Source organism: Muntiacus reevesi, chromosome 15 (genome assembly GCF_963930625.1).
Source record: "Muntiacus reevesi chromosome 15, mMunRee1.1, whole genome shotgun sequence".
NCBI lineage: Eukaryota > Metazoa > Chordata > Mammalia > Artiodactyla > Cervidae > Muntiacus > Muntiacus reevesi.
Window position 1 is genome coordinate 25,272,119 of NC_089263.1, and position 15,556 is coordinate 25,287,674.

At 49.3% G+C, this 15,556-nt stretch overlaps 1 protein-coding gene and 1 non-coding gene across 5 annotated transcripts in view; both read left to right on the forward strand.

Moving 5' to 3' along the window:
- TRNAG-CCC (transfer RNA glycine (anticodon CCC)) lies at positions 1 to 73 on the forward strand. The gene has a single exon. It is a non-coding gene; the product is annotated as a tRNA-Gly (tRNA).
- Positions 74 to 855: 782 nt separating this feature from the next.
- The window catches only part of IL16 (interleukin 16), a 170,308-nt gene continuing 155,607 nt past the window's right edge, over positions 856 to 15,556 (forward strand). For 3 of the 4 annotated variants that reach the window (XR_010659102.1, XM_065906139.1, XM_065906140.1), the window contains exon 1: positions 856 to 1,459. Coding sequence is in view for 3 of the 4 variants with exons in the window: in XM_065906139.1 (XP_065762211.1) it covers positions 1,420 to 1,459 (40 nt within the window). In the remaining variant the exon portion in view is untranslated. The remainder of the gene's footprint in view (positions 1,460 to 15,556) is intronic. The other variant, XM_065906141.1, reaches the window with a different exon arrangement.

Below are 15,556 nucleotides of genomic sequence, written 5' to 3' on the forward strand. Positions count from 1 at the left end.
TCCCTGGTGGTCCAGTGGCTAAGACTCTGCACTCCCAAGGCAGGGGGCCCAGGTTTGATCCCTGGTCAGGGAACTAGATTCCTCATGCAATTAAGACCTGGTGCAGCCAAATAAATAAATAAATATTTTTTAAAAGGCTGTGAATGGGGGGAGTGACATCGGTCTGGAGGCCAGAGGCATCCATGGCAGGGGCCCATCCCTGGAAGACCTGGGCCACTTGGCAGGTGACAGGTAACCCAGGAGCTGACTAAGGGTCTGTCACTCCTGCTTCCCTGGCGGCTTTTTCTCTATCAAACATAGCAGGCTTTTTCTCGCGTCTGCTGTCACATTGCCATGTCCTGAAAACCATCACATTCTTCCCCAGCTTTCGGCCCCAACTCTTTGCCCTCTTGCTGTATATTCTTTTGGTCTTTCTGGTGGGGGGAATCCAAGGATTTCTTTAACCCAGCAATCAAATCGGTCATTTAAAATAATAGTATGCCGTGTCCAAGTCTAAAAATAGATCCTTCAGGGTATGGGAAGGCTAACAAGGGGAAGTTGGGCAGAGAACACTGCGAACGTTTCGGAGCCCAGTTCCCCAGGGCTTGTGTCCACTTTTCTTTCATCCCTCCTCCTCTTGACAAGGGCGGGAGTCAGGGCGCCTTCTGTTTGTCTTGATTCAAGTCAGCCTCCACCTTCCCCCGAGCCCAACTGCCCTTCGCAGGACACAGACTGCATTCACCCCGCCTCACTCCGCCCCAGCCCCGCGCAAATTTTATGAAAGCCGTTTTCACTGGGATTCAACAGGCGCTGTGTGTGTGTGTGGCGTGTGTGAAGGAGAAAATGAATCACTTCGACTTTGGGCGAGGACTGGAGGTGTCGTGTTTGTCCCTTGCAATGACATGAACACACCAGAACTCATTAAAAAGAAAAAGGAAAAAAAAAAAAGATTGAGGGTGGGAAGGGGGTGGGGGGGGGTAACTGACTCCAGCCCTTGGGATGATCTGAAAAGTTCAGCACGTTTTCCATACATTAGACCTCAGAGAGCATCGTGTTCTGCCCGCTCGCAACGGACTCCCAGTCCAAGGGAAAGTTTGAGGTTTTACGTTTCTGTTTGTGGTACAGGAAAAGGCTTGTGATCTGAGGGCTTGATTCAGTGAAATTACATCGCTTTCTACACATTCGCTTCACAAGGAGGGCAGGAGTTGGAAGCGACTGTTTTGAGACGTTAAAGATTTGCTGGCAGAGGGAAAGGGATTTTTTTTTCCTCCCTCCCTGCCGGCGGGGGTGAAAAACAGTTCTAACGAGGAGTTACTTTGTAATTTTAACTCCCATTCAAATACTCCCAGCCCTAGAAGCTGCTGTTGATCCCCCAAGACTTCTTGATCCGGACCCAGAGGGACCAGTCACGGCTCTCCCACATCCTCAGAGCCCCCCGACATGAGTTTGCAGAAGAGGGTCTTCCCACGAAAGGAGAATGGTGAGTGGGGCTGAATCACGGGGAGGTGGAGAGGGAGGGTTTGACTTTTTCTTTCTGACACTCTCCCAGGGGGGAGGAAGCACAGAAAAGCATCGTTCTGGTTATCCTGTGTTGTGTTTGTGTGCGTGCGCGTGTGTGATGCAGTCCCTCCCTGTCTGTCTGCGTTGTCCTCGCAGAAGCTGGCTGAGTGCTCACTAGGCTGCTTGTCAGAAGGGTGAAGGGTGGGCTTTATTGCAGAACCCCCCAAAGGGGATGAGAGAAAGCCCTGGCTAGGGCAGCCTGTTCCTACCTGCCCTTCCTTCCTCTGTGAGGGGTTCTGCCAACTTTCAGGGACAAGGGCGTCGATGTCTAAATGTCCAAAGTTGTCAGGGTCCCCACGGCTGTGCTCCGCTTCTGACAGGATGCAGAACAGGAGGGGGCGCTGCTCGGCATCTGGGCGAGACAGGAGAGCAGGTCTCTGGACCCCCTCCGAGCCTTCTCGGATCTAAGTGCTGGGAGGGGCGCCAGGTACTCGGGCCAGACTCCCTGCCTTGCTGCAGGTACAGCCTCTGCAATGGGTCAGATGGTTTCTTATAACAACCTCCTCCTTTCACTCCGGAAACATAAACAAACAGGCATCAGGGGAAAGGATTTTAACCCCTCAGCCCAGCTTTTAAAGTCAACACTGGCAAAACTTCAGCTCTGTTGTAACTTTGGCAGAAGAGAATAAACACGTGGTTTTCTTTTAAAAAAGAGAGAGAAGCAAGTCAAAGGCACATTTCTGACTTTTCTAGCTCCAGGAGGAAGATACGGCCGAGAGGCTGGAACCCTGAGATCCATTTGGTTAGGTTCCATTAAAGCGTCTCTGACTTCAGAAGAAAGGCAGTGCAGCATAGGGACCAAGACCCCAGGGCTGCAGGGCCTGGCTGCTGAGATGGAGCCTTAGCTCTGAGATGAATGGGCTAGTTGGTTTGGGGGAAGGTAATTAACCTCTCGGGGCTTCCCTGTTGGCTCAGTGCTAAAGAATCTGCTTGCCTGTACAGGAGACACAGGTTTGATCTCCCTGGTTTGGGAAGATCCCTTGGAGGAGGGCATGACTACCCACTCCAGTATTCTTGTCTGGAGAATCCCATGGACAGAGGAACCTGGCGGGCTACAGTCCACAGGGTTGCAAAGAGTCAGACACGACTGAACCAATAACCCTTCACCCCACCATCAATTTTCTATTTGTCAATCTACAGAGAGTGCAGTTGTTTTCTCAGACACTTGGAATTCATTCTCAACAGATTATTTAGCACAGTCTCTGCTTCAGGCACTGTGCTGGGCTCTGAGGACCTACTGGGAAACTGGAGATAAAATATCACACACACACATCAATAGGATGACAAGAGGATTCATCACTATGAGAGGCTCTCGCTGGGGAACTGGCCTAGTCTGGTGGTCAGGGTGGGCCTCCCTAAGAAGGCGCCAGTTGAGTTGTGTATGGAGCTTTGGGAGTTAGGTTGGGTGCAAAGGTAAAGAAGGAATGAGAAATGAACTGTCTCAGATCTTATGAGCTTAACATTACCTCTGTGAGCTTTGTAAACATCTGTCCATCGAGTCTGTTTTCCTCACAGCATCTTTCAAAAAATCATCCTGGTGGGACTTACCTGTAGGTCCAGTGCCTGAGTATCTGCCTTGCAATGCAGGGGACATGGGTTCAATGCCTGGTCTGGGAAGATCTCACATTCCTTGGGGCAACTAAGCCCTCAAACCACAACAAAAGATCCTGCATGCTTCAACTAAGACTGAGACAGTCAAATAAAATTTAAAAAAAATTTTAAAAAGCATCCTGGTGACTTGTCAGTGCAGGGAAAACAGAGGTTTTGCTGGTGGGGCCAGGCCTCAAGAGCCCTTCTCTCTGTGTGTCTGCCCGTTATCTCTCTTCCCCACATCTGCTGGCCAACCCTGGACGGTGCCTCTTGGAAATCTCTCTGTAAATACCAGCACCTCCCTCCACCTGGGGGCTTTCAGCTTAGGCACTGATTTAGGACCCTGATGGGCATGGACTCACTGGATCTTCCCCTGCATCCCTATGAGGTGATGTGTGCCTTAGTCACTCAGTCGTGTCTGACTTTCCGCGACCCCATGGACTGTAGCCCACCAGATTCCTCTATCCATGGAATTCTCCAGGCAAGAATACTGGAGTGCGTTGCCATACTCTTCTCCAGGGGATCTTCCCGACCCAGGGATTGAACCCAGGTCTCCCATATTGCAGGCTGATTCTTTACAGTCTGAGCCACTGGGGAAAGCCTTGTCTTTATTGTAAGGTAAGCAGAAATTGGGCCTGGGGAGCTTATCCAAACGGTGAGCAGAAGGACTGAGGTTTGAACCCAGGCAGCTGTTTCATGCTAAAGCATGACTTCTTAGCATGTGGTTGAAAAATAACTACAGCAATCCTTAGACACATAACAGACCAATTGCTATGCTGATGTTTCTACTTGGCGTTAGGCTTCTCAGTTCCTGTGAAGTTATCGGAACCATCACCATTATGGCCTCAGAAAACCACATCAGGGACATAATTGGTTTCATACCTATCCCAGTTATCAACTTAGCTTGCTTTCAATTGTGTTCTTTCCAAAATATTATTATCAAAAATGTTCAAATATATAGGAAAGTGGAAAGAATTGTAGTCAACAAGCATATACCCACTATTTGATTCTACAAGCAACATTTTTTTTGCCACGTAACAATACGTGACTATCCATCCCACCAACCCTCTATCCACCACCCATGCATCCATCTTATTTAAAAATGTTTTTTAATCTATCCATTTATTTTGACTGCACTGGGTCGTTGTTGCTGCGCACAGGCCTTCTCTAGTTGCGGTGAGTGGGGGCTGCTCTCTAGTTGTGCACAGGCTTCTTCTTGCAGTGACTTCTCTTGTTGCAGAGCACGGACTCTAGGGCACATGGGCTCAGTAGTTGTGAATGGGCTTAGTTGCCCATCTGTACGTGGGATCTTCCAGACCAGGGATGGAACTCGTGTCCCCTGCCTTGCAAGGTGAATTCTTAACTACTGGACCACCAGGAAAGTTCCCATCTTTTGTTTTTAATACATTTCCAAATAAGTTTCAGGTGCCTCTACCCTTCACTTCTAAACACTTCAGCATGTATATAATGAAAACAAGCTCAGTATTTGGTGACTATTCTTCTTTCAGGTAAAGTTTGCACACAGTGAAATGTATGTACCATTCTATTAATTTTGAAAAAGAGATACATCTGACAAATTTAGCTTGTTAGGAACATTACTCTCACCCCAGAAGTCTCTCCCATGTCCTTCCTCAGTTGCTTTCAGTTTTTACTAATATTAATAATATATTATGTGTCACTAGATATAAAGACCTAATTTAATAAAATACAGTGAGAGTTGGACCATAAAGAAGGCTGAGCACCGAAGAACTGATGCTTTAGAATTGTGTTGCTGAGAAGACTCTCGAGAGTCCCTTGGACTTCAAAGAGAGCAGACCAGTCAATCCTAAAAGAAATCAACCCTGAATATTCCTTGGAAGGACTGATGTTGAAGCTGAAGCTCTAATACTTTGGCTACCTGATGCGATGAGCTGACTCATTAGAAAAGACCCTGATGCTGGGAAAGATTAGGGGTGGGAGGAGAAGAGGACTACAGAAGATGAGATGGTTGGATGCATCACCGATTCAGTGGACATGAGTTTGAGCAAACTCCAGGAGATAGTGAAGGGCAGGGAAGCCTGGTGCGCTGGTGTCCTTGGAGTGGCAGAGGCAGACACCACTGAGAGACTGAACAACAGCAATAAAGTACAGCACTGCTTCATCCTTTGCTGGCCTTACGGGCTGAGCCCTTGGTGGGAAAAGCGTCCAGCTCCACTGGGTGGACCTCATAGTGAGTTCAAGTGCATATTTTGGCTGGGGTTTGGGGAGAAGGGAGCAGCATCAAGCAGATGGTTTTGGGGGGCAGAGGAGAAGCAGGTACAGATAATGTTGCAGGCTTGGTGTAGGGTTGGAGTAGGGCTCCGGGGTCTGACAGCAAGGTTAGGAATAGGCCAGGATGGAGGAGACAGAGCAGATGCCCTTCATGGGAACCAGATGCTTGGGTGGCAAAGAGAACCATGTCAAGGCTCTGTATATACTCATGTGTCCCAGGGCCTCACCTGGGGTCCCCTCGGAGGGTCCCCTCCCCAAGCTTTTTTCACAGGAGATGCCCTGTATCCTGTTGCAGACCAGGCTGGTCTAGGAATTGGAGCCAATGCGACCATCTGTCCCTGGGAAGATAACATGGAAGCAGCCAGAATGGGTATCACGCAGTGTAGAGCATATACATTTCAACAAGTGAATGGCTGAGATGGTATGAGATGAAAACGGACTTCTGACTCCTGCACCCTGCCTTCTGTCCCGGTCGAGGATGGCATCTAGTGTACCATAGGTGGAGTGCCGCCGGAGGAAGGCAACACTAATGCTTCTTGGAACAGCACCACACATCAGGCAGTGAGAACCTTCTTACTGAAATCTTTTTTGAAAATTGATTTTTATTTACTATGGCTGTGCTGGGTATTCACTGCTGTGCAGACTTTTCTGTAGTTGCAGTGAGTGGCGGCCTCTAGCCATCGCAGTGCGAGGGCTTCTCATTGTGGTGGCTTCTCTTGTGGAGTATGGGCTCTAGACACACAATTTCAATAGTTGCAGTGATTGGGCTCGGTAGTTGTGATGCATGGGCTTAGTTGCTCCATGGCATGTGGGATCCTCTTGGACCAAGGATTGAACCCTTGTCTCCTGCATTGGATGTGGGTTCTTTTTTCTTTTTTTTAGTTGTTTTTTTTTTGAAATATTTATTTTTAATGGAAGGATAATTGCTTTACAGTATTATGTTGGTTTCTGCCAAACATCAACATGAATCAGCCATAGGTATACGTATGTCCCGTCCCTCTTGAAACACTCTCCCACCTCCCTCCCCACCCCACCCCTCTAGGTTATTACTGAGCCCCCATTTGAGTTCTCTGAGTCATACAACAAATTCACATTGGCTCTCTGTTTTACTTATGGTAATATATGTTTCCATGAGAGTCCCTTGGACAGCAAGGAGATTCAACCAGTCCATCCTAAAGGAGATCTATCCTGAGTATTCATTGGAAGGACTGATGCTGAAGCTGAAACTCCAATACTTTGGCCACCTAATGCGAAGAACTGACTCATTTGAAAAGACCTGATGCTGGGAAAGATTGAAGGTGGGAGGAGAAGGGGACGATGGAGGATGAGATGGTTGGATGGCATCACCGACTCAATGGACACGAGTTTGAGTAGGCTCCAGGAGCTGGTGATGGACAGGGAGGCCTGGCATGCTGCAGTCCATGGGGTTGCAAAGAGTTGGACATGAGGGACTGAACTGAATTGAACTGAGTGTATGTTTCCATTTTACTCTCCATACATCCCATTCTCTCCTCCTTCCACTGCCCCCGCCCCTCCTCGTGTTCCTGTCTGTTCTCTATGTCTGTGTCTCCATTGCTGCCGGCAGGTGGATTCTTTACCACCGAGCCACCAGGGAAGCCCTTGAAAGGCTTATAATAATTACATTTATAAAGGAGATAGTTGAAGCTCAGAAGAGGGCATGGCTTATCCCAGGTTGCACAGCCAGTTAGCAACAACCTGAGAATAAGAGTTCAGGCCTCTGAACTCCTGGACCATGGTGGACTTTTCCTGCCATACCCTTCCTGTGACTGGAGGGTGCATACACATACCTGGGCATGGAGTTAGTTATATCTATCTGTCTCTGTCTCTATTATATCTGACCTATGCATATATCTGTCTATGCATCTGATCACAGAGACCTCTCTCTCCCTCCTTCCTCCTGCTTTATTTTCCCCCCCCTTTCTTTTTTTTTTTTTTTTTTTTTGCTCTTCTCGTTCCTTCCTCCAACAGCTATTTAACATCCAGGGACTGTGCAGGGCTACAGAGAGGGGGGGGTGGGGAGAGAGAGAGAGAGAGAAAGAGAGAGAGAAGAAGACACAGTCCCTGGCATCAGGGATCTCATAGTAAATGGATAAGACCTTGATGAGAGAGCTTTGAGATGACAGAAGAGCAGTCCCTAATTCCATCAGTGAATTGGGATGGAGGTGTTATGGAAGACTTCCTGGAGGAGGTGGCTCTGAGCCAAACATGAGAGCCAGCTGGGAATCAGGGACTCTGTGAGTTAGAAAAGGGCAGCATGTGCGTGTGCTGAGGTGCGGAAGTGGGAGAAAGCATGAAGCCTCCAGAGGAGCTTCAAGCCTGGGGGAGATGAGCCGGTGACCTCGGGCAGGAATTGAACATTTTTACTTATTGAGTCAGTCATGTCATGACAATAACAAATTAAGAAAAGAAAGCAGGGATTTCTTCATCTTTAAGAACGTTGCTTTCTGAAGCAAGTCAGGAAGTGGCTTTCCTGCGATAACTGTGTGGGCAGGAGGACTGCAGGAGGGGGCCTGGCTGTTCCCTCCCACCCCGGCTCTCCCCTTGTCCTGTCTGAACACATACTGAACAGAGCCGCCGGGCCCCTGGCTCGGAGAGCTCCAGCATCCTATAAGAGCCAGAAAAGATGAGGGGCTCGACTATCTCTACACCCTTATAAGAGGCAAGACCCCAGACTGAACACATGGTCCCTGCCTAAATCTTGTGGAATGGAAACATCCCCCACCTCCACCCTGTCCTGGGAGTGTCAGTCATTCATGAAAACCTGGCTTTTCTTGTGGCCGGGTGGAGGGCAAGCAAGCACACCGTGTGCAAACCTTCCTGATCAGGGCCTTGAAAAAGCACCACCCAAACACCAGCCTTTCCCTCTCTCTTTGGTGCTTAACCCTTTCTCAACCTCCAACCCCTGTGTCTGGGCTGCCGGGCTGGGTAGGAATTTCCAGATTGCTCAACTCCGCCTGGTTTATTTATTCAATGTTTATTCCAAGGGCCAGAATGGCCTGGACTTTGTCGTCAGATAACCTTGGGCTCAAACGCTGGCTCTGTGCCTTGGGAAAGCCTGTTACCAGCTGGTGCCTCCTCTTTCTCCCTTCCTCATCCAGAAAATAGGAATAATGAATAGCACCAACCCTATAAGTTAATTGTGGAGATGGATACTGTGTCAACAGTACTTAGTAGGGTGGCTCAGAGCAAGTGCTTTGCAAATGACAGTCGTTGCTATTATTATTATTTTTGACTGCACCACACAGCATATAGGGTCTTAGTTCCCTGAACAGGGATCAAACTCATGCCTCCTGCAGTGGAAGCTCAGAGTCATAACCACTGGACTGCTAGGGAAGTCCCAGTTGTTACTGTTATTAACGAGTCAAGCTTCTGTACCTCCAAGTGTTCTTCATCCTGTATCTGTGAATTAAACCAAGTGACTGCTTGTCCAATCCAAAGGGCCACTGATGCTCTCAGAAATAAGCTCTCTTCTCTCGGAGAGAACTTGCTCACTCTTTTCTCATCTGTGGCCTTGAGAAACTAGGAGAGAGGGTCGAATAGGTTAAGTTCCATCTAAACCTGAGCATAGTCACCTATATTAGATTAAGAAAATGTCTTCCAGAACTCCCTGTAGACTCTAAAATACAAACAAATGTAGATGCTCATTACATGGCATTCGTCATTTATTTGTTCATTCAGTTTGGGGTTGATTCACTCAGTAAGTGTTTACTGAGCTCCTCTGGACCAGCCATGCCCTTGGGCTGCAGACCCCGCCGTGAACAAATCTGATGAATTCCTCCTGTCTGGGGTGTTTGCACTCTAAACGGGACATAGAGATACAAACCACAGACCAAATAGACTACAGGACACCTTCAGATGGTGACAAGTTCTATGAAGAAAGTGAAGGAGATATACCACATCTTTTTTATCCATTCCTCTGTTGATGGACATCTAGGTTGCTCCCATGTCCTGGCTATTGTAAACAGTGCGGCAATGAACATTGAGGTGCAAGTGTCTTTTCTGAATCATGGTTTTCTCTGGGTTTATTCCCACAAGTGGGATTGCTAGGTCATATGGTAGCTCTATTTTTAGTTTTTTAAGGAATTTCTGCACTCTTCTCAATAGTGGCTGTACCATCTTACATTCTCACCAACAATGTAGGAGAGTTCCTTTTCACCACACCCTCTCCAGCATTTATTGTTTGTAGATTTCTTTTTTTTTAATTATGGCCATTCTGATGGGAGTGAGGTGATAGCTCATTGCAGTTTTAATTGTATTTCCCTAATAATTAGTGATGTTGAGCATCTCTTCATGTGTTTGTTGGCCCTTGCGGTGGGAGTTTTTAATTTCATTTCGCAGTTGAGTGAACCAAGGCTGAGACGTGACCAACATCCCACAATACGAGCTGGCCAAGCTTGGTATGTGGTTCAGGGGCCCCTACCTCTCACCCACGTGGGGCTCTCCAGCTGCATCCTCCCAGCTTTCTTCAGGCACGAGCTCACCTTTGGGGAGTGTCGGAAGCAGAGGGGAGATTCTCCTTTTTCTGGAAGAGTCCCAGGTGGCACGGATGTCTACACCAGGAGAGAAACCGCACTGTGTCAGTGAAGGTCTGGGCCGGAATGAATTCATCTGCTGAGAGTGAGCAGGAGAATCAGGACCTGGATTCAGACATAAGGACAAGGTGTGGGAGGGAGGCTGTAGGGCCCGCAGAGACTGTGGGGTCTGGAAGGGTCAGGCTGGCCTCCTGGACTGCCAGATCACCCCCAGTCTTTCTCTGCCAGTGAAGCAGCCTTGGTGGTCTACCCCCGGGCTTGAGCCCTGACTGCTTTGCAGGCGTGAGCAGAGCAGGCGACACAGACCAAGGTTCCCTGCACTTTATACATTTTTATTTATTTTTGGCTGTGCTGGGTCTTCATTGCTGCACAGGCTTTCTCCAGTTGGGATGCGCAGGGGCTCCTCTCTAGTTGTGGTGCTTGGGCTTCTCATTGCGGTGACTTCTCTTGTTGTGGAGCACAGGCTCTAGGGCGCACGGGCTTCAGTAGTTGCTGCTCCCAGACTCTAGAACACAGGCTCAGCAGTTGTAGCGTTTAGTTGCTCCGTGGCATGGGAGATCTTCCCAACCCAGGGATCAAACCAGTGTCTCCTGCATTGCAGGTGGATTCTTTACCACTGAGCCACCAGGGAAGCCCTCCCTGCACTTGAGAAGTTACTCTACTGCATCCCAGACTCAGCCTTGCTGTGTGGAACTGCCCCCCACACCCGTTGACAAAGGCAGCTTTATCTTCACGGCACCTCCCTTGTGACCATGGGCCCCTATCCCAGCGACGGCCAGATTTCCAAAGCCTTGCATGGCATTCCGGGGGCTTCCCACGGATTGCACCTACACCCTCATTAAAGCCCCCAGCCAGCCCTAAAACATTTGGTGGTGAGTGTCAGAAAACATTCCATTTGTTAGAAGAGAGGGTCACACAAAAGTCCCAGCCTGGTCCATACAAACAGCTCATAGAGGCCGTGCCTAAGACAAAAGTGTGGGATGGTCTTTAAGGGGCAGACGGGTTAAATGTCACCCTTAGATCAGGCTCTCCAGGGGCACATGCGGGGGAAAAGCACTCTGCCCATGTGATGAGAATCTCGGTAGGACACACAGAAGTGCCTTGTCCGCTGATGCTGTGGTTCTCAACTGGCTCTACGTAAGTGAAGTCCCTGGTTCCTGAACTCATGTCTGTGTGCTCAGTCATGTCCGACTGTTTGTGACCCTGTGGACTGCAGCCCGCCAGGCTCCTCTGTCTGTGGGATTCTCTAGGCAAGAATACTGGAGTGGTTTGCCATTTCCTTCTCCAGGGGATCTTCCCAATGCAGGGATCCAGCTTGTGTCTCCTGCATTGGCAGATGGATTCTTTACCACTGAGCCATCTGGGAAATTCCCTTGAACTTGAGCAGGCACCAGATGATCCTGGAGGGCTTGTAAAAATGGAGTGCCAGGCCAGGCCCCATGCTCAGAGATTCTGATTCTGGAGGACAAGGTGCAGCTTAAGAATTGGTATTTCTAGAAGAATCGTCCATGGGTTCAAACTTGTTACATAACTTATTTTTTTCATTGTTTTCCCAGAGGCATCCCTATTGATGCCCACAACTGACTTGGGGACCAGACAGGCTCCCAAAAGCCAGTTTCTTTCTCTCTCTCTCTTTTTTTAAAATATGCATTTGACTGTACCATGCCTTAGGGCTTCCCAGGCAGTGCTAGTGGTAAAGAACCTGCCTGCTAATGCAGGAGACACAAGAGACATGGGTTTGATCCCTGGGTTAGGAAGAATTCCATGAACAGAGGAACCTGGCAGTCCATGGAATCACAAACAGTTGGACACAACTTAAGCAACTTAGCATGCATGCATGCACAACATCTTCATTGTGCCATGCAAACTCTTAGTTGTGGCATGTGGGATCTAGTTCTCCAACCAGGGATTGAATCTAGGCCCCCTGCAGTGGGATCATGGAGTCTTACCCTCTGGACCACCAGGGAAGTCCCAATACAATGCCATAAAGAGAGCCAGGGGTTTGGGGTTGGGTGAATCTTGATTAGACACCTGGCTTGACATCTTGCTAGCTACATGGCCTCTGGGAAGTCATTGGATTTTGCTGAACCAGTAATGGGCTATGACCCTGGGTGCCCAGGTCTGGCACTTAGTAGGTGCTCAAGGAATTTCTGTGCAGTGACTTTTCATCTGTAAAATGAATGTAGTGATATTAAAAAATCCATGGCAGGATGGTGTGAGGTGACCGCCGGGCTCTCTGAGACACTGGGTCATGTTCATAACCTTCCTGCCCTCCCAGTCACTTCTGGGTTACCCAGGGAAGGCAGGGGTCGCCTGGGACCACAAGGAGGCGCCTCGCCAGGTTCTGGGCTTCTGGGTGGCACTGGCCTCCTGCCTATTCTCTGCCAGTCCAGCAGATGGTGGACTTTGTTCTGAGTCCGAGCTTCCCAGCGCTGGCAGCCCGGCCCTTTTGGACCAAGCCTCTTCCCATGGAGAAGTCAGATGGCTCAGGTCGGGAGTCTCTGAGCTGGCCAATGACAGGTTGGCCACATTCGCCCAGAGTCACCTGTCCAGAGCAGGCGCTGAGAACGGTGTCAGATCTTAGGATCTGATTCAGAGAGCAGCCTCTGGGTAAGAAAGGAGCGTCCATTTCTCATTTCTTGCCGCCTCTGACCCCAGCCTGGGCCCTGGCTCTCCCGGGATAAATGATGCTGTGGTTCCAGCTGGGCAGTTGGAGAGGGAAGCCAAGGAGGGCACAGCCCCAGGGGCTGTGAGCAGAGAGGTAGGTGGGCCCGGGAGAGAAAATGTCCCTCGAGCAGCAGTTCTGACCAGGAGGCGGTTCACAGAGGCAGGAGGCTGGCTTCTCTGACCTGCATGGGGGCGGGGCGTGGTTGCTGGATCTTGGTTTCCTATTTGGCAGCTGTGCTGGGATTGGGCAGGAACAGAAGCCAGTAACTGGGGTGGGACTTGTGGACCACCTTTGCAGAGTGAGGGGAGAAGGAAGCCATCTGGGAGGTCAGATGTGTTGCGGGCAGTAGTTTGTCCTCACTTTGCAGCCCTGGGAGCTACTGGTTTGGGGATTTCTACCTTAACAGCCAAGACCTCATCTTGGGGCTGGAGATGTGCAAAGAGGCAGGAGGAAGGGTGGAGAGAAGGGGGTGGAGGCAGCCCAAAGGAGACTTCCCTGCTGCCTGCCAAGCTTCCTCTCCCCTAGGTGGGCACGGTGCATGGACAGCTCTGACACTGGCCTTGGGAAGGCTGTCAATCACTGCACTTAGATGAGGGTCCACTTGCTTTGGACTAATTCTGTGTGGTTTCACTCACAAAGTTGGGTTGGTGCTTGTTGGTTGATGAATGTGCTTGCTCTGTTGTCAGAGGACTCAGCAGATTTCTTGCTCCCTATGGACACAAGGAAACATCCCCTTCCTTCTCATGCCAGGTGCAATCCTCCCATTTCTGGCTGAGCCCTTTGAAGGCTGCACCTTTGTCCCAAGAGCCCAGCACCAAGCTTTCCCCGTTTCCCCAAGCAGCCCTTGGTCCAGGTTGCTGAGAAGGACAGGATGGCTCCATTCCTTGGCTCCATTCCTTTCCTCTCTTCCGTTTGCTCTCCTTTTAAAAGTGATTTACTTATTTCTGGTTGTACTGGGTCTTCGTTGCTGTGTGCAGGCTTTCTCTAGTTGAGGCAAGTGGGGGCTACTCTTTAGTAGTGATGCACAGGCTTCTCCTTGCGATGACTTCTCTTGTTGCAGAGCACAGGCTCTAGGGCTCAGGCTCAGTAGTTGTGGCACACTGGTGTAGTTGCCCCATGGCATGTGCAATCTTCTGGGACCAGGGAATGAACCCTTGTCCCCTGCATTGGCAGACAGATTCTTAACCATTTGACCACCAGGGAAGTCCCTTCTGTTCTCTTTTATGTCCCCAAGTTAAGTGGCAGTCAACTTGTATGACCACAGTTGAGGGCACCTCCTATATTCCAAACATGATGAGGGCGTGAGCTCTCAGGGTGGGCCCGCCCCCTCCTCGAAGCCAGAGATATTCATTTATCCACCCCACTGGTGTTTATTATGGTTTCCAGTGGACGGAAAGAATTACCTCGGCTCGGAAAATGGCATCCAGGTGGTGGTGATTGACGGGAGGCCCAGGCAGGTGCTGAACCACACCAGCTTCAGGAAGGCTGTCCTGCAGGGCATCCCCTGGCAGCTCTTCAAATACATAGTGACCATCCCCAACAAGTGAGTCTGACCGAGGTCCCCTCCCTGTCTCTGGGGCCTGCATCACAGTCCAGGCTGAGGAAGCTTAGGGAAACTTCACGCACTGCCAATGGCTTCCTAGGTGGCTCAGCGGGTAAAGAATCTGGCTGCCAATGCAGGAGACATTGGTTCGATCCCTGGGTTGGGAAGATTCCCTGGAGAAGGAAATGGCAACCTACTCCAGTATTCTTTCCTGGAGAATCCTATGGACAGAGGAGCCTGGTGAGCTACAGTCCCTGGGATCACAAAGAGTTGAACTTGACCTAGCGACTAAATCACCACCATAAAAATTCATTTGTAAGTAATTAGAAGCAGAATCATTCAGACTGAATGCAGGCCAGAAGTTTGAGAACTGCCTTCTTGCCGAACTCCCCGTTTCTCTTTCTGGGCCCCATTTGGGGCTCTAGGATTTGGAGGTGAAGAGGAGAGGGTGCACTTTGAAATGAAGTCCTCTCACCAGCAGGATCAGATCTTCATTCCTACACCATGGCTGCATGCCTCCCTGAACTGGCCATCTGGCCCTTCCCCACTGTTCACAGTCCCAGACTCAGGTTCGCCCAGAAATCTGCTCTGATCTGAATATGGAGGGTCTTTTACAGCTCTGTGACTTTGCGTGTCGTTCCATCTGCTGGAGATGCTCACTCCCAAATCTCCTTTCTTTCCACACATGGAAAACCCTCATTCAGCTTTCAAGCCTCAGCTCATGGGCTGATTCCTTGGTGATACCACACGTAAAGTTACTTCAGACTGTGGCACTTGATTCAAACCTTTATTATCAAACTTCCTGCACCAAGAATATTACCCAGATACACATCTGTCTTCTCCAGCTGGCTGGAAAGGACCATGTCTTCATCCTTTACATCATCATTGCCTGGCACATGATGAATCTCAGAAAATAGTTGTTGCAGAAATAAATGAACAATATCCACATATCTGTTCTTGGCGCCTTCATCTTTATTCCTGCCCTGCAACTAGGTTCACCCATTTTTCTAGCTTCCACATATACTCATTAATATACGATACGTTTCTCTCTTTCTGACTTACTTCATTCGCCGAGTGAAGTATCCATATCTCTACAAACGACCCAGTTTTGTCCCTGTAGAAAACGAAAGTGTGGACACAGGGGCGGGGGGCCTGTGAGTAGGATGAATTGGGAGATTGAGTTTGACTTGTATACACTACCATGTGTAAAATAGATAGCTAGCGGGAAGCTGCTCTATGGCACAGGGAGGTGTGTGTACATGTGACTGATTCAGTCTGCTGTACCGCAGAAACTAACACAGCATTGTAAGGCAACCATATCCCAGTAAAAAAATCTTAAAAGATAAAAATTGAATGAACATTATCAACATGACAACAACCTTAACTCTGACAATAGCACCTTATTATGTGCAC